The sequence below is a fragment of the Musca autumnalis genome, unplaced genomic scaffold (genome assembly GCF_047663935.1).
Source record: "Musca autumnalis isolate F117 unplaced genomic scaffold, ASM4766393v1 scaffold_4, whole genome shotgun sequence".
Classification (NCBI taxonomy): Eukaryota; Metazoa; Arthropoda; class Insecta; order Diptera; family Muscidae; genus Musca; species Musca autumnalis.
Genome location: NW_027411977.1, coordinates 67,329,065 through 67,355,910, shown reverse-complemented (window position 1 = coordinate 67,355,910; position 26,846 = coordinate 67,329,065). Strand labels below are relative to the sequence as shown.

At 33.4% G+C, this 26,846-nt stretch overlaps 2 protein-coding genes and 1 long non-coding RNA gene across 3 annotated transcripts; 2 read left to right on the top strand and 1 right to left on the bottom strand.

Annotated features, from left to right (window-relative positions):
* Window positions 1–6,618: 6,618 nt before the first annotated feature.
* On the top strand, window positions 6,619–9,066 carry LOC141402301 (uncharacterized). Its single transcript, XM_073983231.1, has 2 exons — window positions 6,619–8,206; window positions 8,902–9,066. Exons 1-2 carry the CDS (start codon window positions 6,676–6,678, stop codon window positions 9,027–9,029), a joined length of 1,659 nt encoding a protein of 552 aa, XP_073839332.1. The 5' UTR covers window positions 6,619–6,675; the 3' UTR covers window positions 9,030–9,066.
* A 5,703-nt stretch (window positions 9,067–14,769) lies between these two features.
* LOC141402303 (uncharacterized) lies at window positions 14,770–17,796 on the bottom strand. Its single transcript, XR_012412585.1, has 3 exons — window positions 17,430–17,796; window positions 16,067–17,349; window positions 14,770–16,015 (listed from the first exon to the last, which is right to left on the bottom strand). It is a non-coding gene; the product is annotated as an uncharacterized lncRNA (long non-coding RNA).
* Window positions 17,797–18,911: 1,115 nt separating this feature from the next.
* Window positions 18,912–25,854, top strand: LOC141402300 (uncharacterized). The gene is made up of 2 exons (XM_073983230.1): window positions 18,912–20,822; window positions 25,588–25,854. Exons 1-2 carry the CDS (start codon window positions 19,112–19,114, stop codon window positions 25,677–25,679), a joined length of 1,803 nt encoding a protein of 600 aa, XP_073839331.1. The 5' UTR covers window positions 18,912–19,111; the 3' UTR covers window positions 25,680–25,854.
* Window positions 25,855–26,846: the final 992 nt, after the last annotated feature.

The following is a 26,846-nucleotide window of genomic DNA, read 5'->3' as shown; positions in this document are numbered from 1 at the left end:
CTTAATTATAAGGTGATTCGGTGAAAAAACCTCACGCACAAAATGATTTTTAAATTTGAATTTATCAAAATTATGGACAATTTTTTGAAGTCACTGAAAACAGATATATAATTGAAAATAAACTTTAGAGCTACATGAGATAATTAAAATGACATAAAATGTATTTCTCACTATTTTTCCTCAATTCTGAGAATCGTAAAAATGTCGTAAACGCTTTTATTAAAAAATATAATTTTTTTAACAAAAACAAAAAATTTAAAATTTTTATAAAGAGATTTTTTTCGCTACTTTTTTTAATATTTGAATAAAATAAACGTTATTATAGTTATTAGTAGGCTTATATTTATTCATTCGTGCAACAAAAAATATATTTTTTTGAAATTTTTTTTTTTCATTTCATACATTTTTTCAAAAAATTATTTTTTTAAAATCGATTTGTGCGTGAACTTTTTTTATATTTCAATGGAATAAACGATAGCATAGTGATTAATAGGCAAAAGTTCATTCATCCCTGCTACAGGAAATCATTTTTGAGGAAAAATGTCAAAACCCTAATAATCATAACCCTAATACATATACATATGTAATGATATGATGATAAAATTAGTGAAACATTAATAAATTTCTGATAAATATCGGCTTACAGTGACTTCAAAAATAAATTCTAAAATTCAGAAAAAAAAAAACTTTAATAGCTTTTTGTGCGGAAGCTTTTTTTATGGAATCACTTTATCATTAAGATTTTATGTAATCTTAGGTAAAAAGTCATCAAAATATCATACAAGGATACGAGGTTGTAAAAAAGTCGTAACCCTACGGAACATACTTGGAGTCCAAGCTTCCTGTATCTTTCTTCCTTGAAGACATACTCCGGAAATGAAAGGTATGTTTGGAAGAGCACCGCGTAGTTTTGTCTATCGATGTTATCCGTTTAACGTAAAATTCATTGAAATAAATATAAATTTCGCGACTTTTCAGCATGTTGAATGTGAGAAAGTAAAGGTCAGATCACAATCATTTCTTGCTTTCCCAAATGTCAAACTATAAAGGAATGCCAGAGCCTCTTTGCAAATCCGCATGCGTTCCCCTTTAGGAGGCTCCGGCATTCCATTATAATTTGACATTTGGGAAGCAAGCAAAGCGAGCGACGATTGATTCTGCTAGGGCCTTAAGTCCGTAGACACACGTACACATTATTCAGGAAAATTAAATGTGTTTTTGTATATTTTTATTACATAAAATCAATTGTTTTTTCTTTTATATTTATGTATTTTTGTGAACTATTTGTGCAAAATTTCAAAAACCATAGACATTTCCGGCACTTTCATTTCCAAATTAATGGTGATGACAAATTAACGATAACATCGATAGCAATCAATTTTTTGAAATGAAATATCAAAAATATGTAATGTTGGGAATTTAATACGGTATTTATTATACCTATTATGCATAACAACTGCTACTTTTTAATCCATATGTAATTCTTTCTGCACGACAACATTTTATTTTTCATTCGTTTGCTGTTGTTTTCGCCATTTATATTGTAAACAAACAGCTGTATTTCTTTTGTTCTACATATTGAAGCTAGCTTTTTTCGTAAAAATTATATGTGTATAATCATTAGGGTTATGACTTTTTTACAACCTCATATTCCTGTATCATATTGGGATGAACTTTTACATAAGATTACATAAAATCTTAATTTTAACGTGATTGGATAAAAAAACCTCACGCACAAAATCATTTGAAAATTTTTATTTATGCATTTTTGACATTTTTTGGAGTCACTATAAGTAGATATTAAAAACATATAAATAATAACGTAAATAATAACTAAAATAAATAAAAATAAAATAACATAACAAGGATCATGAAACACAAAAGAAAGTTAAATGTTCACATTGTCATTGGAGAGGATGAATCTCAGTGGGAGGTTGTCCTTGTTACGGCAGGAGTTGTATAAGTCTTGCATATCTTTGATCGCGCGCTCACAACACTGGTTGCTTCGGGCAATGTTGATTGGAGATTCATCTTTTTTCCAATGAGTACTCAAGCATTTGAGAGCTTTTGGGTAGTCATTCAGAGCTGCAGATAGTTCTGCGAAATCTTCAGAGCGGAACAATTGACTACTGAACCAATGATCAGCCCATGAATAAGAAATGAATAAACAGATTTTACGCAACCTGCTCCGTGTTTCAGGCAGGTCGGAACAATAAAAGCAAGTAGAGCTAGAATGGCACGAGAGTTCCAGCGTGCATTGCAAATGTTTGGGATCTGCTTAAAATCTACAAAAGGAATCTCACTCTTCTCAGTGAAATGGCGGAAAACACGAGTAAGGTGGAAGAGAAACTTCATGTCGTCTCTCCAGCCACCTGTTTCCTTAATCAAAGTTGTACCATTACTGAAGGCTGCTTTCAATTGAGCATAGTTTTTCATCAAATCCTTCACAAAAAAGTATTGTAGACGCATGGAGTTCATCGTCCATGACAACCCGAAGAACTCGATCCAGCACACCTTTCGCTTCAAACATTTGCTACAGTCGAACTCCAACGCCTGTTTTTTGCCGGTATTCACGCTTGTTGTATCAGCAACAATCATCACAATTGAGCCCCAGAGGTTGAACTCCTCTAACACATTCTGGATACCTTCTGCGATTGTTTTAGCCTTCCCATCTTTCAATTTGAGCGCAGTCAATCTAATTTCTTTAAATTCGTTCTTGAGGACCACTGCCTGATATTCATAGCTCTCAATGTGTTTGCCGTCAAAATGCATGCTCCGCTTATCCAGATAAAGCGTGTTTACCAAATGGTTCTTCAACAGCATCCTTGTAGACAGCCCTGTGAATTGCTGACTGACATGGGGTTGGGATTTCAATGCCTTTAGCGGAAAGCTGCTGGAACATCGTAGCTACTTTATTGGACGATATCTTTGAACTTGTAACAAGGCGTCTTGCAATGCCTGTTTGGTTATGTGTCCTTTTTCTCGTTGATGCTGCATTTTCATCCTCCCAGGGACTATCTGCGCTACTGTTGTAAAAATCCGAGCCACTTTCGGAACAATCAGGTATCGCTGAACTGGTAAATGTGGGCGCACTCGCTTCTATTGTCTTCTTTCGCTTGGACGGGTGAATGGTATTGACACCAGCACGTTTGCCGCTTGAATAACTAACGCGGCCTTTGCTCTCAATTTGCAGTTTGTAGAGTTTCTCGTCTTCTTTTCACATCCACTCGCCCTTTATATTAGTGATGTCAAATAGTTCCCTCATTGGATCAAAGTTTTGTTTTCTTCTGCAGCTATCGTAGTATTTCAGAAGAGTTCTTAGTTTTGCCTGAATGGCTTGGTCCGATATATGCGGGAAGTTCAATACTTTACTTTAGCTGTAGACTGAAGAAATTTGAAGCGACCAATGACGTGTATCTTCAGGGGCATGCGACTCCTTTCACTCAGTGCTGTTTCCACAATTGCCACTATGCGTCTTCTTAATGGTGCTTGAAACTGGACTAGGTTCTTTGTCCAGGTTTCTTTGTTCTTCTCCGTGTTGAAAGGCTAATAAATGTGGTTTCTGCAGTCAACGAAAAAACACACATCAATAAAAAATGCAAATCCTTTTCTTCATACATTAAATGTAAAGTAGTAACTCCCATAAATGAACCAGTAGAGCAATTAGTCATAAATTTATGAGAGTTTATTATATCCCTACCGCAATCATAAAAATGAGTTATCCTTTTTTCACTAATTTGCAAATTGTGAGAATCATAAAAAATCGTCAAAGTTTTTTTCCCGAGAGATACATTCGATTCAACATGTGATACCTTCACTTAATTGTAAATAAAAACGTGAGATGTTCATCGATTTTTATGATCAATATCTCATTTTGTTCATAGGTTATGTGGCTTTTCGTGGGAGCAATACAAATTTTCAAATTTATCGTTTTTAGTTTATAAAATTTACAAAAAAAAATGTAAAATTTGTCACAAAAATATAATTTCAAAGTGGTTTGTGCGTGACCTTTTTTAATAATTAAATGGAATGAAAGTTACCATTGACATTAATAGGCAAAAGTTCATTCATTCCTGCTACAGGAAATCGTTTTTGAGAAAAAAGGTCAAAAAGTCATAACCCTAATAATCATATCATTTGAATGCACTGACATTGTGTAAAACGTCACAGTGGCAATGCATAATACATAGTATATAATATAATTGTTACACAAAATATACCAGAAGGGACAATAAGTGCACCTCGTTTCATATTTAGTTCAATGATATGGGGCCTACAGATTATCGCCGAGTCCGAGTGATGTTTACTAACACACCACTTGTAGAGAAGTTTTACATAGTTTCTTTTCATACTTAAGCAAATTATTCGATGACAAATCATGAGTTGAATCATGCGTGTAAATGACTTGTCACAGGTGAATCATCTTTGGCATTTACAAGGAAGTGGCACACCCATTCTTTGTCATGGCATTTTGCCATCTGTGAGTGGAGAAATTTTGCATATCCGTCTTGTTTTGGTGTTGAGTTTCGAAACATCTCACCATTAGTTTCTTCTGTACTTTTATCTGCTCTGTTCCCTTACGTTCAAGAATCTTCAAGTTTTACCACTTTTTACTCGAAAATCGTTCCTTTACTTCAGACACAATACAATTCGTATGAGACGAGTTTACAACTTTTACCGGTTTTACCATTTTAAGAATTAAAGGAACAGACCAAACATTTATAATTTGTTCCCACAGAATGCAAGTGTTCAAAGAAACATCCGATAATTTCGATGGATATTTGGTGTATTTTATTAAGAATCAAATTGGATTATTTGACAAAACCTCCAAATTTGTCAGCTTTGGAGACTATTTTATATTATTTAACAAGTAAAAAAGTATCAGTCGGCTTTGCCGACAGAGATATACCCTCAGCCTGTGCAAATTGAAACACTTTTTTCACAAAAAAACTTATGTATTTAGGGGGTTTCAAAATTTTGGTCGTATGAACCGACAAAATGTTGATTAGGATTAAACATCAAAAATTTTGCGGAAAAGGTACTTAAAGGAAAGGACCGACATAGACCATGGGGGTGCCATAGGGGTTTTTTACACCCTTTGGGCTGTTTTCTCAAGAAGTATGGACTTGCCCCTAAAGCAACTTTTACCATCGTAATTGAGGCAGCGAATATAAGTTGCTTCAACAAAAATCAAAGTGATTCAATAGCAGGTCTTAAAGTGAACTTATCCAAAATTTTGTGTGGAAGGTACGGGATGGAGTGGACAAATATAATCCATATTCCAACCTGATCTATATCTGGTAGATATTGTGCGAATGTGTAAAGTATGGACCAAATCGGTCACTCCCATCAAGAGTTATCGTGCGCACAATTTTTCCGTATATTTTTGACCTTTGGGGGTAGGTACCTGAAGGAGTGGACCGATATGGCTTATCTACGAACTTAAACTAATTTTGAAAACAATATTACGAAGGCCAAATTTTGGTCGGAATCGGCATTTCCGTTCGAGAATTATCTTGCGCTTCCACCCATAAACATGGTGTCATAGGGTTTGTTTTTCAACTTTCAGGCTATTTTGTCAGGAAGTATGGACTTGTCCCTGAGGGAACTTTTCCGAAATTTTGTGTGGGAGGTACTCGAATGAGTTTACCGATTGAGTCCATATTGGAACCTCATCTAAGTCTGGTAGAAATTTCATAATGTGCAAAGTATGGACCAAATCGGTTACTCCGTTCAAGAGTTATCGTACGCACAAATTTTCCGAAAATGTTCGATCTTTTGTGGGGGAGGTACCGGAAGGAGTGGTCCGATATAATCCATCTTTGGACTTGAACTAAGTTTGGACAAAATATTACGAAAGCCAAATTTTGGACCGAATCGGCAGATTCGTTCGGGAGTTATCTTGCGCTCCAACCACTACACACGGTGTCATAGGGGTTTTTGTAACTTCCAGGCTATTTTCTCAGGAACTATGCACTTGCCCCTAATGAAACTTACAGCGTCGCATAGAGGTCAGCGAATACAACTTGCGTAAACAAAAATCAAAGCGATTCGAGACCAGGTCCTAAACTGTACTTTTCCGAAATTTTGTGTGGGAGGTACCCGAAGGAGTAGACCGATTTAGTCCATATTGGAACCTAATCTAAGTTTGGTAGAAATTACACGATGTGCAAAGTATGTACCAAATCGGTTATTTCCTACAAGAGTTATCGTGCGCACAAGTTTTCCGACAATTTTTGAACATTTGTGGGGGAGGTACCTGCAGGAGTGGACCTATATGCCCCATCTTCGAACTTAAATCGAATCTGGACAAAATATTTCGATACCCAAAATTTGAACCGAATCGATTGATCCCTTCGAGAGTTATCGTGCGCACCAGCCAGCCAGACAGACAGACGGACGGACATTGCTAGATCTACTCAAAATTGTCTGAAACGGATATCGTACAAACATACTTGGGGTCTAAAACCATTATTTCGATGAGGCACATTTTTGGTCGTATCAAAGTGTAAATACCCTCTTTAGCCTAAAGGCTGAGGGTATAAAAAATCTTAATACTGGTAACACTGTATTACAATGCAGAGTAATGTTTGCGCCAGTGGAAAAGAACAACACACCAGTTCTATTTAAACATTCGTCGAAATCGGTGGTAGCGATAAACGTAAAAAACGCACAATGGCTTCAGCTAGTTTCAATAAAATAGTATTCAATTCCGATGTGATGATTCACATTTATAAATTTCTAAACATTGGAGATCAACTAAGACTGGCACAAGTCAATGCAAATCTACGAAGCATCTTCTTGCAATTCATATCACCAATAACCTTTAACAAATTGGAGATTTATCAATATGACGAAGAAAATTATATTCTTTCGAATGACACAGATACAGATCGCATTTTAGTCCGAAACTCAGAAGATCTTGAGGAATTTCAGAAATTTTATGGCTGCAGTGTGTACGACTTATTTGCACATATTCGTGTACGAATGGAATTCTTTAAGAATCTAGTCAAACTACAATGGTACAACGTTGGTGACTTTACAATAGATGATATGGTCCAGATAACAAATAATTTGCCGAATCTAGAAGAGTTACAAGTTCACGCTCATAACTTTGAGATAGAACCAACAAATGGCTGTATAGCGCCAGCTATAGTCAAGGAACTTTTCCGTTTGGTAAAGTTGAAAAAGTTTGTGCTGAAAATATCTTTTATCTGCCATATAAAATTTAAAGACTTTTATGAAATTGTGACACAACTTCCTTTGGAAATAATTGAGACCAATCTACCAATATTATTTGATTCAGATGATAATGAATTTGAGTTCCAACAATCGCCGTTGCCTTTAATGCAATTGGAAACAGGCAACAAAGGAATTGATAGGAGTTTCTCTTCAATGATAAACAGTTTTCGGAATTTGAATGTTTTAACGATAAAACGTTCTTGCACTGAAATGGTCCATGCCTTGGAAAGCTTAACACAACTCCATCAATTGACTATATGGAACACTGATTTCGGTGAAGAAGAAAATGTTATTTTACCACCAAATCTTACTACACTTCATCTTATCTCTTGTAAGGGTCTCTTGCTAGATCATTTACAACAATTCCTGCACGAACATTCAAATCCCAAACTAATTGAATTCGTTGCCCATGGAACGGACTTTCGAATTGAAGAATTTAAAGAATTACATATCTCTCCTCGAATAAAGACGCTAAACACTGGAAGATTTGATCTGAATCAGTTTCGTTCACCATTTGTGGAGAATTCAGCGTTAGAAAACCTAACATTGCATGGACATTTTTGCATTGGGCATTTGACATTAGATAACCTACTCATTTTAAAAAATCTAAAAAAGTTATCGCTGTCACTTACCTTGCCCGAAGAAGGATTTTATGTTATTCGAATTTTACAAGAGCTGCCATTATTGCGGGAACTTATAGTACGAGAAAGTATATTTAAATCTTCGTCCTCTCCATCGTTGCAAGCAGTTGTCACTAGTGTCACCTGTCTTAAAATATTTTGCTATGAATCCTCCGATGACATAATGGGTTTCTGGTTCGATATGTTTTCTTTGAATCCTGAATTAGAGTTACAAATGCATGTTGAAATCGATGAGGATGATCCCTCTAAACTGCAAAATTTGATACAACATGAAAAGTTTCCTCGCAATCTACGAAAAATAAAAATTTGTGGGTTTACATTGGGTAAGTAGTATGTACATCTGTTCTGAGTGTGGTAGTATTGGAAAGATCCCAAATGAAGAGATAATATTTATTTTGAATTTTATTTATTTATTTATTTATTTATTTATTTATTTATTTATTTATTTATTTATTTATTTATTTATTTATTTATTTATTTATTTATTTATTTATTTATTTATTTATTTATTTATTTATTTATTTATTTATTTATTTATTTATTTATTTATTTATTTATTTATTTATTTATTTATTTATTTATTTATTTATTTATTTATTTATTTATTTATTTATTTATTTATTTATTTATTTATTTATTTATTTATTTATTTATTTATTTATTTATTTATTTATTTATTTATTTATTTATTTATTTATTTATTTATTTATTTATTTATTTATTTATTTATTTATTTATTTATTTATTTATTTATTTATTTATTTATTTATTTATTTATTTATTTATTTATTTATTTATTTATTTATTTATTTATTTATTTATTTATTTATTTATTTATTTATTTATTTATTTATTTATTTATTTATTTATTTATTTATTTATTTATTTATTTATTTATTTATTTATTTATTTATTTATTTATTTATTTATGAAAAGTATTCTCTTGGAAGAATAGTATTTGCAACTTAGGCCCCATCAGCTAATTTTGAATTTGAATTGTAATCTTCTTTTTTTTCAGATTGCAATAAACTGAGGAATCATTTCGAATCGGTATTGAAAACAATTAACTGTAACATATATGATTATGAGCCGTTTTACCCTTTTCAAAGAAAGTGCAATATTATAATGTCTAGAAATAACAAATAAATGTAAAATAAAAATATATTTTTTATGAAAATTAGTACATATGTAGTTATCTGCTTTTTTCAGAACATAGAACTTGGGCTTATGTTGGCAGCTTGTGGTGGAGTAGTGTTATGGCACCTAAGAACCTTAAATGTCAAATTACAGCTAGTTTAGTTTAAATTGTAGTTAATAACCTAAAAATAACGAAAACTGAGAGGTACCGTTATATGGGGACTATACCAAAACATGGACCGATATAGCCATCTTCGAACTGCCTATGGTAAAAAGATACTCGGATGCAAAAATCTAGCGCTCTAGCTCAAGTTTTGCGGACGCTAGAGTGATTACAACAGAGGACATGGCTGTATCGACTCAGAATTTTATCCTGATCAAGGATATATATACTTTATAGGGTCGCAAATTATTATGTTAATGCTTTACAAACGGAAAAACAAACTTAATATCCATATTATGGTAGATGGCATAACAAAAAAAAATTATATTAATTTTCTATCTCTTAATGACGGAAGATTTTATGGCAAGTGAAAAAGGAAATACGAAGATTCGAACCCACTCAACCACCAGTTTATGTGACTAGTAGAGTTTCTGGTCGGGAATACCCGGCCCGGGATTTCCCGGGAATTCCCGACATTTTTTGAACGGGATTTCCCGGGAAAAATTTTTGAAATTCCAATATTATTTTTCTTACCCCAATTATTATAAGTCTTCTTTTGTTATAGTTTGGATTTACCGAACAGATTTATAGCGTTCCGGTTAACTTAAAGTTAAAAGTGATGATTGAATTTCAAGGAGGAGCTTCAAGTCATTAACTTTCAATGTGAAAATTATACTTTTAATGCCTCCAAATTAGTTTATTTTGCATTTTCAAATCCATCAGATAGTAAAAGAACACATGTAATAATGGCCCCTATAGTTATTAAATATTGGAAATATAGTAGAATGGCGATAATTCGTGCCCCGATTATTCGTAATTGCGGGCCCATTGGAAAAATCGCCATAATTCGTATAAAATATGTATGTATTGGTCCTCTCGATAATTGGTGTTTTTTTTTCTGGAATTCGAAGTCTGTATAACCTCACATAATTCTTGATTTATAGTTTATCACGGCAGTTCTAGTCTAAATTTTTATTGGTGGCATTCTTGAAGGATATTAATTTGCTAAGATATAAAAGCTGTGATCCATTCGAATTGTTGTTTTCTCCAAAATTATTGTTTGCAATATAAAACACTGCATAATATGAGGCGCTCAGCGCCAAAACGGCCTTACCCACAATGAAATGGTTCTGAGATAAACGAAGTTGAAAGAAAACAAGATTTTGAAATATTTTTATATTTTTTTTTATTAATCATAAATACATATTAGTTGTGATATTTGTTTTAGGTTAATGATTAGGTATTAGTTTACATATGTATATAAAGACTGTTTTAAACAGTTAATAAAAAAATTAAAGTGGTTTAGGCCGTTTTGGCATTCGTATAAAAAATATATATTGATATGAACTGATGGTTAGGCCATTTTGTCTCCATTTGTGTTGTTTTAACAAAGTTCTTCAGATGAATAATAAAAATAACTGTGAGCGTTTTAATTTATAAATAATAAATATTGGTCTTCTTCCTGGATATCTCCATCTTTGGATCTCAAATTTATTTTTAAGTTATTATAAAATGCATAATTTATAGGTGGTATGAACTGTTTAAGTTTCTGTAGATCCTTAAACTTTGCAGATTCAATGAATATTCCTCCCGGATAAAGCGGTCCCAATTCAAAATGTATGTACTTGCTGGAGTTCCTTTTTAAATATCAACTTCTTGAAATAAAAAATTTATATAATTTGAATATTTGTATTGAATTATAAATTACTTCGCATTTTGGAATCGAGGCCACTGAATCTTAAGCTTTTCAACTATTGAAGACTTGTCTTCGGAGATTTTTCTGTTTGATACTAGTTTCTCAATTGAGGATATCCTTTTTATATCATCTGTCGTCATCATTACCAAGTGAAATGGTTCCCTTTTGCCGTGAGGATTACACGATCAATCATCAGACCAAAAATGTCCTTATAATATTTTTATCTTTTCAACGAGACCTAAATCTTGATCGCATGGTAGGAATGAACGGTCAGACACTAAAAATTTGTGGTCTATATGTTCCACTGAGAATATCGAATTATCGACCATGTATGTGCAAATAGTGCTCATTCTTATGTTACGGTTTTGGCCACCACATTGATCACTATACATTATTAACTTCTTACACGACCCTATTTCCTTTGGGTCACGTAACATGCGTTTTTGGTCTAACCAACACGTACATATCTCTTATTTCCAATATTCGATTTGGCTTATGTGGCTTAGGCCATTTTGGCGTCCACATTTTTTCAAACTTTCAGTAAAGGAAAAACAGTATTCGGCTTTTAGATTAACATAGGATTAACCTATGCAATAGAGAATTTTTTAGTATATATTTCAAAAGGTTCCGGTTCGATCAGCATAGTCAGTTTGATTTTTTTTGAAAATGTGGGTTAGGCCGTTTTGGCGCTGAGCGCCTCATATGTAAGTGGCAAATAGAGCATATTAGGATTGGAAACCAGTAATACAACGTGTTGCCATTGTGAAGCCGTGTACTCAAAAGGTCAGCCGTGTGAAAATTCGTTATAAACGGATTTGTTATATGATCAACACGCATTTCGAACCATAAGAAGAACATACGATATCGTTGACTTTAAAAATATAATCGGACAGCACTCTTCGATATCAAGGAAGCTTTGCTAGGATGGTAGTTGGAAAAAGATATTTTATATAACCTCCGCTAATTAGTCAGGAATAATTGGATTTTGACCGCATACATAAGATATAACAGCTGCCATATGTCATATATGATTTATTGGTTCTTTCAAGATTTTGGCGCAACGTCGTTTAAGATGTTTGCTATTGCATTTTGACCCTATTGCTATCTTTCACTTTATATTGTTCCAAAGAGATAACTAATGACACAACTACACATAAAGGGAGTAGGTTTTTCATGTTTGCTTACTCTCTGCCACGTCTATGCCCCACGAATTCGATTTACCATAGTCCCGGGAATTCCCGGGTTCCCGGGAATGAGAAATTTTCATTCCCGATTTCCCGGAAATGGAAAAAGTCGAGAATTCCCAAACTCTAGTGACTAGTTTCACTGTCACAGTTGGATGACAGAGAAGCCAATCCCATAGCCGATATGTCTGATGAGCTGCCTGGTAACAGCGAAATGAAAAAAAAAATCGTAACATCTGACCACTTGGAATCCTAATTACCACATATTCATATGTTCCCACAACATCCCCGAAGGGACGCCGATTCATATTAGCTCAATGATGGATTATCGCCAAGTCCGAACGCCTTATCTTAAGACACCATTTTTAAAGAAGTTTTACTACGACTTATATACTACGAATACTACTCGCAGTACTGTTTGAGACTTCAAACCTCATGTTTGAGATTTGGCAAAACATAGACCTATAAATACTTCAAACACCAATAGTTGTGCTTTCGGCAAACTTTTAGTCCTGGAAATATAGTATAAGTCCACTGTCCCAGTGGAGCTGGTACGCCCAATACGTTCGAGTGACCGTCAATAGAAATTTTATTTCAACTATTAAATTGCCAAAATTGCATCCAAGCTCACTATAAGAATATTTTAATATTTTTATTAAAGAGATTTTTTTTCTATTAAAGACTTTGACTTTTTCAAGGCGCAATATCTTTGAAACCGTTAATCAACAAATCTTAAAATATACTAGAAAGTTTAGCTGATGAGCAGCATCACCATAGCAAAAAAATTAAGTAATTTAAAAATTACTTTCTGAAAAAGTTTCCGATTTCACTCAGAAATCCCCTTTTTGCCGGATGCTGTTCTGAACGAAAACTGAATGGTGGTTGTTCTGCTGTTATTCTCATCAAGGGCACGTGTGCCCCTTTTTGCCGGATGCTGGCTTAAAACGAAAAACAAAAACTAATAAAAACTAACAATATATGAATGATGAATAGTCAAATTCATGTGGAATGTTTTCTCTTAAAACACCAACGGGTGACAGATAATACACATCTGACCAGCCAAATTCTCGTTGATTAATATAGACGTCTTTAACTAAACTGTTTTCGTGGTTTCTAAAGTGTCTCGACAAAGATTTAGAACATACAAACCAATAGGTATAATGGAAGATTCCGAATAAATATGCAACTAGGAAAAGACATCAAAATTGGACGTATGTATATATGTCATATATATTAAAAGTTTTGTCGCTGTAGGAGTAGATCTGTTACACAATTACTGCCAACGACCCCTTTACTTTAGTAGCTCTCCGAAGCATTAATCGAGCGTGTTCCTTAAATTTCACCAGCATATTAAAATTGACTACTAAACATGGTAGAAGAAGAAAGGTAGGCCACAGCTACCTTTCAAATACATTTTTTTCTTGCACTGTTCCTAAAATGTCAATGTAGGGTTGATATTTTTCTGTTTGAAATTACGTTAATGTAATTGTCATATTAACGTCATATCAAACCAAACAAATGTTTGAAATTCAATTTTAATAAAAAACGTAATAATTTGGACATATTTTGTTACATTTGAAATTAAAAAAAAATGAGACGTTGTGTTTTATATAAAAAATAGTTTCTAACCAAACCGGGCATTTTTTTAAAATACCAAGTGACTTCAAAAGTAAGTTGAAGTGGTCAGAGGTTTGTGGATTAGAATTTGGAAAACATGACCGCATTTGTGAAGACCACTTTTTGCCAAGAGACATAATTGTCCGAAAGACGAGATCTTCATTGATGTTATTACAAAAAACATTCCAAAGTAAGTAAAGCTTTGGAATCCTGATTAAAATTCACGGATTTTTTTGCAGAATGAATGCATCTAACTTTACGGATGGCCAAGACGACATGGAAATTCAAATAGAGTAATGGCGCAATATTTAGATTTTTGGTCTATATAATTGAATGTATATTCCCTCGTTTTAGAATGGAAGATGAGCATATGGAAACAGAGTAAGTTCAACAGAAGTAGTTGCATGCGGAATGCGATGCGAACAATATTATAAAACACAAAAGTTTTAAGCAAGATGTATCACTATACAATATGTTTTAAATTTGGTGCTAATAAAACGTATGTATTATTATTATTGCTCACTTGTTTTGGGATAATATTTGTAATGTCCCCTTGTTCAACGAAGGTTCGGTCTTGGAAGTTTAATAATATGACTTATGTATTTTCGCTTTCTTTGGAGCTAGGGACAGAAGTTCTAGATGGCACTGAATATGTGCAGATTGATTCCACGCAGTGGCTTAATTGGACTCAGTCCCCTGACGCTATTCAACAAAAGCACATGAAGATCATGAAAAATACAAAGAGGAAGAAGACGATAATGCTTATTATCAAGAAGTTGAAGATTTTGAAGACAGAAATACTCTTACGTATGATGACCTGGAAAACGTAGAAGGATATGTTATTCGCAATCTTAATCTTGAAGAGTACGTAAGTCACGAAAACTCATTTACTTGGGTGGATCAGCTTTCCAAAGGTTCCCCCCAAGAGACCGTCAAGGAATTTTCTATTAAAACTTACTTACTTACTTTTTAAAATGCCGCAATTAACAAAAAGAAAAAATAAACAAAAAATATGTGCCCAAAAAAATTTCAAAAATTAAACATTAATTAGGAAATCTTCGCATTTAAAATATGTATATTTATTTGTACATGAACATGTTAAAATACATTAAACATCTGTTATAATTTAATTTATTCTCATGATCTTATAATTATAATAAAAACATTATAAAATAGTACATAAACGTTTGTATGTTTGAAAATTTGTATTAGCTATAATTTGTTCATAGTTGTCAAAAAACTTAACTAAAAAATTTGTCGATATAGGTCCAAATTCAAAATATTTAATGGTTGAATTAAACATTTTTGTCCGATAACTTTTCACAACCTTCAATGTGGATTACCCCGCCAAGAGTGCATGGCGATGAAGCACCACGCTATTGCACTGCGAAAATTATGGTTTAATTAATTTAGGGGTCTATCATCGATAACAATTGTCGTTGAGTGGCGTTGCCAGTTGTCAAAATTGATCCACGTATGGCAACTCTCAACTGAAGTTGCGAATCTCAGTTGACGAAGCGGCTGTTTTTCAGCAACCACCAATTTTCAGTTGCAGTGAACATTTTCGAAGAAAGAAGAAGTAAAATAGAAGGAAAAATAAACATTTTGTTAACAAATATTGATTCTTTGCATCATTAATTAATTTTGTGTATCAATATGGTGAAAATAACGACAAAGCAGCAGTTCGAAATATTAATTGATAAACTGAGTGAAAATCCAAACTTAGCCCGAGGAGTTCGGGAATTTTGGTAAAACCAAAGCCACAGCGGATGAAGCGTGGAGGTCCATTTCGGGCAGTTTAAACAGCCATGAACCTCCAACACGAACACCTGAAGAGTGGCAGAGTCTGGATTCACTTAAAGCAAAGTTGAAAAAGAAAATGCCTCAAAATAAAATAAACTTCAACGACACTGGTGGTGGTTCATCACAATAAGTGAATTTATCGCCTTTGGAGCGGACAGCAGCAAATCTTTTGCAAATGAATTTGGTGACAAATACAGTAGGTTCAGTTTAAGTACAAATGACGAACATCCTCCATATATAGAGACAACTACACCAGGGAATTTCGTTTTTGAATAAAAATGGTTTTTATTTTGCCTTTTTTCCTCCTCTGTCCTCTATCAAGTGGACAACTTCCTTCAATACTCTCGACAATGTAGATTGAGCCATACAATTGTTGAAATCATTGTCATGGGACTTTTGGAAACTTCCGTCCTCCAAGAATCGCAACGCTGCGCACTCTTTTAAAAGTGTGGGTATTGCTTTGAATTCATCCTTTAACGTTTCCACAACGTAAACTACGGCATCCTTTGGCAATCGAAAATACGCCTTAAACCTGAAATAATATACTGATTATACAGATCTTTCCACATGATCATCAGCTTACAGTGCAGATGGCAATTCCAATGTATTCGACTTGTCCCTCAAATTTCTTCTAATAGATGCAATTGATAATTGATTCAATGGGCAGGTTATATTCCAATCTTGGGTTGTTTTCCAAATTTGCTCGAAAACTCAGCCAAAATATTAAAATATTGTCCAGAATACACAAAAGAGTTATCCAAAGCGCAATTATTTTTAAAATGTTTTTTATTTTTTTTTTTTGCGAATAGAGGTCACATGTTTGAAAAAACACTGATCGATAACATGTTTATCGACCACCCAGTTGAGTTGACATTAATGGTACAACATTTCGTCACAGTCGCGCAGACAACTGACAACGCAACTCAAGTTTAGTGGCAATACAAGATAGACCCATTAATCGTCGCCGACGCTCGCTCAAAAACGAACGATCGCGGTGCTTCAGACGTTTATATAGTCTTCACAGGTGACAAATCATCGGTCGTAGCAAATGGTCGTATGTTTCTTCGACAACACTGGCCATGTAGCGACTATTCCGCTTGAGCAATTCTGGGTGAAACACCACAATTTGTTTGCCTAAAGCCTTGGGAGGAATTCGAAAAACGAACAGGAGAAGGCTAAACATTGTGCATCATGCCAACTCTCTCACACATCGATTCAAACCAACTCCGTATTGTACATCGTACATCCCTTACTTGGCACCCAACGACTTATTTTTATTCCCGAGAGCTCAATGGTTTTCGTCGCCAGAAGACGATGTTGAAGCGTTCAAAAACCATGTGTACAGTATATTCCTCGTATCATTCGAATATACGGGACTTTGAAGGCGCAAGACAACATTTTATCAAAGGAATATTTATGGTATACATGATCCGGGAATTGCCCTGGACTGCCAGTTTATTCAATTGTTGCTTCCTGTCAATAAGCAGCTTTGATGGTGAATGATGAGGTGTTTTGTTCAGGAGTATCTTAAACATTTACGTGAAATTTGTTTTTTGTCTTGGAGTTATTGATACTTTAATTTTTTGACATTCCTGTTTTGCTGTTGTTGGTGTCGATTTTGTTGTTCTGCGGGTAGGGGTACTATTTTTTGATGTTGATATAATCGTTTGCCTTGTTTGTTGTGTTTCTTAGGATTCTGTTTCTCAGCTTACGGTTTGAGGGACAGACAGGCAATGTTGCTGTGTTCGTATGCAACAAAATTATCATCGCTGTTCGTTCTTATATTACTCAGAATATTTTGAATGTTTATTTTTACATTGTTTCTTAGAGTGTATGTAGATGGGAACTTTTTTCTCCGCCATAACCCTATACGTAGCCGGGAAGTGAAATTCAACATTAACTTCATCTGGAATGAGTTTTACGACATAAGTTCTAAGCATACTTACTAGCATGTTAAAAATTTATCAATTTCTCCATCGTTTTTTTTTTCGACTGCCTTTTCCACGGCATACGGAATCTTCTTTTCACAACCTTTTCCGCGGGTTTTGGAATGTGGATTAGTTTTTTCCATAATTTCTCTATTACTTTTTGCTACGGCAACATGAACGATTTTCTCCACTGCATATGGTTCTGTATTTTTCTTCATAATCCCTTTGATATGATTGGTTTCCTGTTCTACCCATGCTTTTTTTCTTTCTTTAGAATGGAAGCGTTGAGGTATCCCATTTTTGGTCTGCGCTGGTCGATTCTGATAGTTATTCTTCATTGCTATGTTGATGGGCATATCCAAATATACAAATAATCTATTTTTCCCTTAAAGATGTTTTTTTCCATAAAAACCAACAATTATTTCTTGGAAGAAAATAAGTCAAAAACAAAAATAAACAAAAACAACAAGACTATTCTGACACAATAAGAATATCTACAGAGTTGCATTTCCCAACATTAATTTTTATACCACAGGAAACATAGAAATAGTTAATTAATGACAGATCGCTGAACCTTGGATAGAGCAACGAAGGGAGATTCAGCATGTGCATTTAATAACGATTCATCTGCGTATAATATGCCTTTCGAATCGTCAGAAGTGTGTGGAAAATCGTGAATAAAAACAGTATACAAAAAAGGTGCCATAACTGATCCTTGTGGACAAAGAACTTTCTGAAAATTTGAAAAGTATTCCATTATGATATGCGTGATCAAAGGCCTTCTCAATGTCAAGGGAGACAGCAACTGTACATTTACTATCTCTAAGATTCTCTATAACGTCATTATGGAATTTTACGGATGTAAAATGAATCCTTTAAAATAGCAAGTCCATCTGTGCCGTCCTTAACTGCACCTGCTACAGAAACTTGCGTCAAACAAGATGAGCGTTTGGACTTAGTGATGTTATAAATTTCTTTAAAAGCTGTTGGGCCTGGCTTGATCTTTTTAAGTCGATTATTTAGACGTTCCGCTTGTTCCAAGAAGTTATGAGTAGGTATTTCTTTGCCTATAGTTTTTACAGAATTCCACTTATACAAGGAACCGTTAATCAAAAAAAAAATGAAAATGTACTGAAATGCTTTGCTGATGAGCAGCATCACCACAGCAACAAATATAAAAGTGTCCGATTTCACCGGGAAATTCTCATATACATATGTACATATGTACCTATACTTAATGAAGTCTCCCACGAATATTTCGATAAGTTTCAAACGGATTGACACCATATAATAGTTGAGGGTATAAAAACTCTTAAACGGCCGACTATTGATGCACTTCTCAAATATGAAACAACTATCACACATGTTTTTAAAGCGAATTAATTGTTTGTCCCCAGATTACACAATATTTTTATACAATTTTAAGATTTTCGTTTCCCGACGATTATTTTTTATCTCATCGCACTCTCTGACAAATAAAAAATTCTATTCAATGTATCTATACATGTACGATTAGCACATAGTTCGTATTTAACGACAGCTAACTGTTATTTTCTTTCACATTCTGCTCTCATCAGATACTCTCAGTCAGTGTTTGCGGTGACTTCAGCGTGGATAGTACATGTTTATTTTTGGTATCGCTACGGCAACGGAAATACACCGACAACAATAAAAAAAACACAATAAACAATTTGAAAAAAATGAATGTGGAAATAAAAACAAAACAAAATTCAACAACAGGCGGTTTGAATGAAATGTGTGCAGATAATATGCAAGTGCCAGATGCTGACGCACAGGAAAAAATGGGCCACGCGAGAGAGAGTAATGCCGCAGAGAATAACAGTGTTGACAACTTTTCCGGATGGTTGGTAAACAAATATGAAAGTCTCAAAATCGACGAAAGCGAAGGTTATTTTATAATAAGGAATGCCAATGAAAGCGAACGATTTTTATTACCAGCAGATAATTTTCAAGAATTTCTTTTGAGACATGCCTGCACCGTTAAGCATTTAGTGATAAATCCCTTAATGGATATTGAAATGTTCAATAATCTAAAAATTTTGAAATGTACTCTAAGATACAAACGTATTGAGGAATTTCTACAACCAGAAATTGTGGACAATTTACAAAATGTGGAACGATTAGAATTAAAGGAAATAAATATGGAATATGGGGCAGCGGTAATTGATGAACAAATAGTAGAAAATTTACAAAAAATGAAAAAGTTAAGGCACTTAAACTTGGATTATTTCTTTCCTGCCAAAATTCAATATCACTATTTTGCTAAACTGCTGTTTGATATGCAATTGGAAAGTCTTGAAGGTAATTTGGAGTTGGAATCTACCGATACAATTGTCACAGAACAATGTCCAATATCCTTAACAAAGTTACAAATCACCGCCACCAAGGATAAAGGCAAATGGTTGGATAATTTAATGAATATTTTGAAAAATCTAACAGAATTAAGTCTCAAAATCATTGGAACAACTAGTGCAGACGATTTGTCCTCAATTGCTGCAGTTTGTGGAAACTTAAGAAAGTTGCAATTAAATGGTTGTAATTTTAAGAATCTCAACACATTCCCCCTTTCTACTGCATTAGAAGAATTACATCTTAAATGGTGTCGTGGCTTGAGCCAAAGAAATCTTAAACAAATACTGGCCGAATATACAATTGTGGAATTTAGTTCTACAAACACAAACTTTGAAGGAACGTTTGAAAATTTCCAGATTTCACCAACAATTCAAATACTTAAAATCGATCGTCTTGATATGTGTGATTTTTCGGGAGCCTATTGCAATAACAATTGCCTATTGAGTCTTACATGGTCCCATAACAAACATTGTTCATTGGAAATGTCTACAAACAAGCAACAGCCCACAAGTGTGCCACAAGCATCTTTCCTGGATTCTGAGGAACTGGAAGATTTGGATTATACCGAAACTCCTATTGGCATAATTGCAGCAACTAATCTAAAGTCGTGTCAAAATTTAACAACTCTTGATATGGGTTATAAAAATCAAATGTCTTTGGATATTTTATTGCAGCTAGAACATTTACGAAAACTCAGCACTTGGATAATGGATACAACAACGCGACAATGGTCTTATGTTATGGCTTTACTCAGGCATTCCGCTTTGGATGAGCTGAGTATCAGTTTTGTTCGAACAATAAATGCAACTTCATATGTGGCTGCCTTTCCCACCAAAGTTACCCATCTTAAATTACAAGATTTCAATTTCAACGATAGCTGGATGATATTTTTTCTCGATTTATTTGCACAGAATCCAATATTAAAATTGGAATTCTTTTTGCCACCACTTGCTTTTGTTAAACCTCTGAGGAATTTAATAAATCATCAAAAGTTTCCTCGTGACTTAAAAGCCATAAATATTTATGGTTATAAAGTAGGTAAGTACTATATAACAAAATGCTAATTAATAGAAAACTAATGGATCGAAAACGGCAAAGTGCGAAAATGTGTTTGAATAAACATTTTTCGGCTAATACTGTTGTATAAGACTATTTTATGCATTAATTAGCGGTGGACCATGTATGTATATTTATGGATTTTAAGGATTTTTTAGAAACCACGGGAATGACAGTTGTCCCACGGAAAATACATTTTTTCCTCTGCATTTCTAAAATTATTAAATAATTGTCATAAATTGAATAATCTCAAATCTATATTGAAAATGTCATTCCCTGTTCCTTTTGTCATTACCGTGGTTAGAAAATACCCACGGTAATGATGGAAACTTGACTATTCTTGGATTTAAATGTGCAAATCTTATTTCTTAAATAAAATATACAATAATTTAATACAGACTAAAAAATGAACATACTTATACCATCAATTTGGAAATTATAATGTAAATAACCAAAAAAAAAATACTCAACACGGTAATGAAAAAAATTTAGGAACATGCACAAAAACACTTAATGCTTCAACAGTTCTCAAACAACTGACTACATTTTTCACTTCTGTCGATTATCTTTAAAACTAACGGGAATTGTCGTTACATTGACAGATTACATATAAACAAAAACCCGGTTTAAAGCATTTTTTTCTTAATAAAAATATTGGCCTACGGGAATGACAAAAAATAGGGAGACGGCTAAAATGTCTAAAAATCATATTTTAAAAAATTAAATTATATTTATGAAATTAAAATAGACTTTTTCATTCTTCTGAATAACTCAGCGTACTTCATTTATTTATCTATATAAAAGAGTTTAGTGAGTGAGTGACTGACATATCATCGCCCAGACGATACCGCTGAAGTTAGAAAGCTGAAATTTTGACTATGGGTTGCTGTTGGTCTGTAGGGGTGAGATAAGGCTGGGTTTTTGGAAATTCGACCTAGAAGGGTACGAAAAGTACTAAAAGGTACTAAATATGGTACCCTTTGTATTAGGCAAACGGGAAGAGCTAGAATTCTGAAATTTGGAATGAGGGTAACTGATGGAGAGCTAGAAAGATGTACCAAAGGGTTTTTGGAAATTCGACCTATAAGTGTACGAAAAGTTACTAAATTTGGTACCAATTGTATATTTTGAGCGGATGTAGCTACAATCTTCATATTTGGTATGGGAATCAAGGTTGAGAAGTGGTGTTGATAAAAGTACTAAATGGTATTAAATTTGGTACCATTTGGATTTGGGTGAACGGATAGAGCTGAAAACCTGAAATTTGGAATATAGATTACCTTTGAAGTGTACGATTGAGATATGGGGGTAGTTTTGGAAATTCATACTTATGTGTACGAAAAGTACTAAATGGTACGAAATTTGGTACAATTTGGATTTAGATAGACATGAAAACCTGAAAATTGGAATTAAGATTACGGAAAGTACTAAATGTATGAGGGATTGTGCTGGTGTTTAGATACGGATTTTTTTGAAATGCATACAAATTCTAAAATTAGGCTGAGGGCTGGATGATTTATTAAGAAATACGAAATGTACTAAATGCCATTAAATTTGACGTTGGGTGTAGCAATGAAGATGGAATTATATCATTAGTGCGTGAAAAGTACAAAATTGCAATAAATTTGGTATTGGGCTAAGGAATATAGAAGTGAATTCTGATATATTATTGATTTGTCAGGTTCATTGTTAGTGTACTAGAAGTATTATATAATACTAAATATTGAAGTACTGGTATTGGGTGAATCAATAATGAAATTTGTTATGAGGATAACTGTTGAGATTGGATCAGAATATTTATTTAAATCCGCCTTTAAATCTATGAAAGGTTTCAACATGTAATACCATTGACATTGGGTGAACAAGTGAGCTAAAACTGTAACATTTGAGGTAAGATCCTGGATTTTAAAAATTGTACTGAATAATGTACTATTGCTTCTAGGTTAACGCGAATTCGGTTTCAAAATAATTTACTGAAATCAAAATCTTATCTTTGTTGTCTATTCTAAACGTTATAGTAAGTTAATTTGAAAAGGTAGATCTAAGCGGCTAATGTTTTACAAGAAGGATTTTACATCCTTAGAAAAAAGGCCTAAAATAAAATGTCTCAAAAATTAACTGTTATATAGGGTAACATCTTCTGAATAATGGTTTTCTACATTTTGATATCACAAATTCCAAAATTCGGTTGGAAAGTGTGGATAAAATTTTCAAAATGCCCATACCTTTCTAATAAAACATGGACTGGAATTTAAAATGTAGGCCGCTGTTGTCTTTTTTTGAAATTCGAACAAAACATATACGAGCTGTACTTGAAAGAAATTAAATATCAATTCAAATAGGTATTAGCACATCAAAATTTTCAGTGTTCTACATATTAAAAATTGTTTATTTGTATATCATTCCTTTTCCGCTTACGAAGTAGCGGGCATTTTGCTAGTATACTATAAATTAACAAATACAAGCAATTTTTGTACAAAAATGTGCATCAGTTAACATTAAAGTTGATTTTAATACTAATGTCCCTAATTAGCTGGCCAGGCTAATATGGACTAGTTTTAGAAAAGTGGGTTGTACTTCCCCCACATATGGGGAATCTCAGTACGTTTTGACATCACTCGATAGTGCTTCTAGCAATACCTTATATAGAAAATTTATTGCATCAAAATCTTCACATTTTTAAATGAAATCGAATAATCTATTATACTGAATTTATTGTCCCTAATTAGTTGGCCGCCACTGTATATTCGGATAACGAATGAGTAAATAAAGAAGAAGAAGCAGCAATTGGAGTATTTTTAATTTGCAAAACGTGCCGATTGTAAATTTGTTTTAAATAGTTGTAATCTATGTACCTTCTTTGGGTGGCAAACAATAAAATTTTTGTTTTCTATTGTATAGATGAAGAAGAAGCACGAACAATATGAGCTGAGTGAACGAGTGTGAGTGTGGTTATACATATAAAGCATTGATGCTCAGAAAAATTGGTGTATTAGTAGTGGCAAGATACTCTTTCCATTGCTAAACAATGGTAAATCAAAAATAAAGAGAGAATACGTGTGGTTTGTTTACACTTTTAAGTATGAGGGCGAGCATCGCTGATATAAAGGTTGGTACTAAAAGGAACTATGGAACTAACTGAACGACCTAGTTCATTTTGCGGAACGGAGTGGAAAAGATTGAACCGCAAAAGAAACGAGATTGTTCAACTCTAGTTGACAGTTTTTAGCCTAAACGTACTCAGTACGTGTTGACGTACAACCATGTGTTGGGTTGTGTCCGTGACTGGCAAAAATCAATTTGCCAAACAAAAAATGGAATTTACATGTGGAAATTTTCGTCCGATAATTTTTCACAACATTCGACTTAAAGTATGGCGATGAATCAGAATCCTATAGCACTTTGAAAAACTGGTACAATGAAATCAATTGTGGCCGTCGCTCGCTCAAAAACGAAGGAGTCATCCTGTGTCAAGATCGTCAAGTGACATACCGTGCAAGTTAAGTAAAGTACACATTGTCTGTTTTGAATGACAGCTTTGTTGTTGCTTGCTAGTGTGGCCGTTCATGTTTGTCATTCATCATGCACCCACAAAATATTCTGTGGTTGCTGGAGGGTTGGACAGTTATCGATAATTGCAAAAATCGTCATTCAAAACTGGCAATGTGTACTGTACTTTATGTAAAATCAATAATCCACACTTTCATTTGTAAAACTCCGTTGTTGTCATGTGAGATTTCAAATAAATAAAATTAAACCAAGGTATTTTCCACGGATTCGAACAAAACCAAATTGGTACATCAGAACCCCTGCAACATTTTTCAGGTTTTGTATCATAGTGTTATAGTTCACAACATACTCTACATATATACATGTATTACCATTACGAAATGCCGCGTGTTACGTTCTGTAATTACTAACCATACCGGTTCTGCATTACCCACTGATTTACCATTGATGCTCCTGCTATGCTCTCGCTAGGCATCCTAGCAGGACGGAGTAATAACAATATTTAAACAAAAACTCTTTCTTTTTTTAGATTCACTTTGGCAGTTTTGTTGAGATGTATGTTTTACTTACTATTTGTTGTAGACAAGCTTAATCTCATATTTGTTGTTTTCAAATTTAAAAAACAACAAGTTTAAAGTGGGGTGTAGTTAAAATTGATTACTTTTGGGGATGGCAGAGAATACTAGTTTCGTCCAACGCCACTTGGACTCATCAGTTCTCTTAGTTCTTTGTATTGAAACAAAGAACCCTTCCCCAATTTTATGACGACTCGAGCTCAAGAATAAGTGTGACTGATGAATTCGTTTCAAGGCGAATTCAACCATAGACTAATAAAAAGATAGACGAAGGAATGCTCTCACCGAGTATGTTCGAATTGAGTATGCTTACAGAGGTACTCAAAATAAAATGCCAAAAAATACAAGTTAATAAATATTTTGTTTTGGCAAAAGGCTACATGGGGTTAGTTTTTGATGTGAACAATATCCTCAGGCAAAAATATCCATGAAAATATTGCCATTTTCCGCAAAAAACGTCTTCGAACTTTTTTGAGTTTTCGTGTTTGAGTAGGTTTACGGCGCAAAATTGAGTATTCCTTCGTCTACCTTTTTATTAGTCTATGGTCATATGTCTCCACATTGCAGAGAATGCAATGTTATGTGCATGTGTGTTATGTTTTGAGTTTAATAATTACTCAATGAAACATTTTAATGTATTTGCATTTTTATTTTATTTTCAGATTGCAACGAATTGAGAAGAAATTTTTATCCAACCATGAAAAAAGTCAAATATGTGGAGCCAATGAGTTATGTCACATTATACAGAGATTAAGTGGATAGCTGGTTTAATTAAAAAAAATGGAGGAATTGTTGTTTAGCGCATTATAATTTGTGCAGATGTCGGTACTGTGATAAATATTCTATCAAATTAATTTGTTACATAGTTGAATAAATGAAAATTAGAAAATTAGTTATTATGGAAATAAAAATAAAACCTATAATCCAAAGTCATATGTCTGTTCAATAACTGTAGGTATAGCCAAGATGTAATTATAAAGTGACGTAAACCGCCAGAGTCGTGGTATCAATCTGTCAAACTTTTTGTTATTATAAATAAATTGTATGAAAGCATAAACAAACATTTTGACATCTTTAAGAATTTTTGGTCAATATAGAGTTTTTGTTGTGCTACATACGTGACCTGGTAAATATACATATCTTGGGTACAACATACTTCATTTAAGAAACAAAACTCCACTCATGGCCAAACATTCCCATTGCCAGAATATGAGTGAACGTACATTAGGGTTATGACTTTTTGAATTTTTTTCTCAAAAATGATTTCCTGTGGTGATAATGAACAAAGACATAAATACAACAAGATAAGACATTTTTCATTCTTCAGTGAATGGCTTTTGAATTTAACATAGTGTTATATTACGATATGGTGATATAACATTTTTTTCTTTTATACATTTTTACGTATTTAAACGAATTTACCGATCCAATTGACATAGAATTATTCTTGAATAGATCCTTGAATTCATAAATTTCGTTTCTGATACCATTACATGAAATGTTCCTCCTTGGTTGCGATTTTGAATTAACTGCAACCTGTTAAGGGTAATGTTTCTATACAAAGTTTCGTAAACATTTATTTATTGCATGCATTTTGTCTAGTCTTAGTTGTATTTATGTCTTTGGAATGAATGAACTTGTGCCTATTAATGCCTAAAATAACATTCATTTCATCTTCTTATTATATAAAACTGAAATGACGTTCGTACGTTAATCAAAAACTCGACCAATTTACAACCGATTTGTTTTGGGTTTATTTTAAAATTGTTATATTTATCAAATGAAGGATCTGACATATTTTATTTTTTAGAAATTGCGAATAATTCCTTGAATATTTGCAAAAATATATTTTGAAGAAAGTTAATTGTTTCCTCATATTTCGTTGGAGGCTTTTGTTGTCGACTTATTTATTTCCAATTTT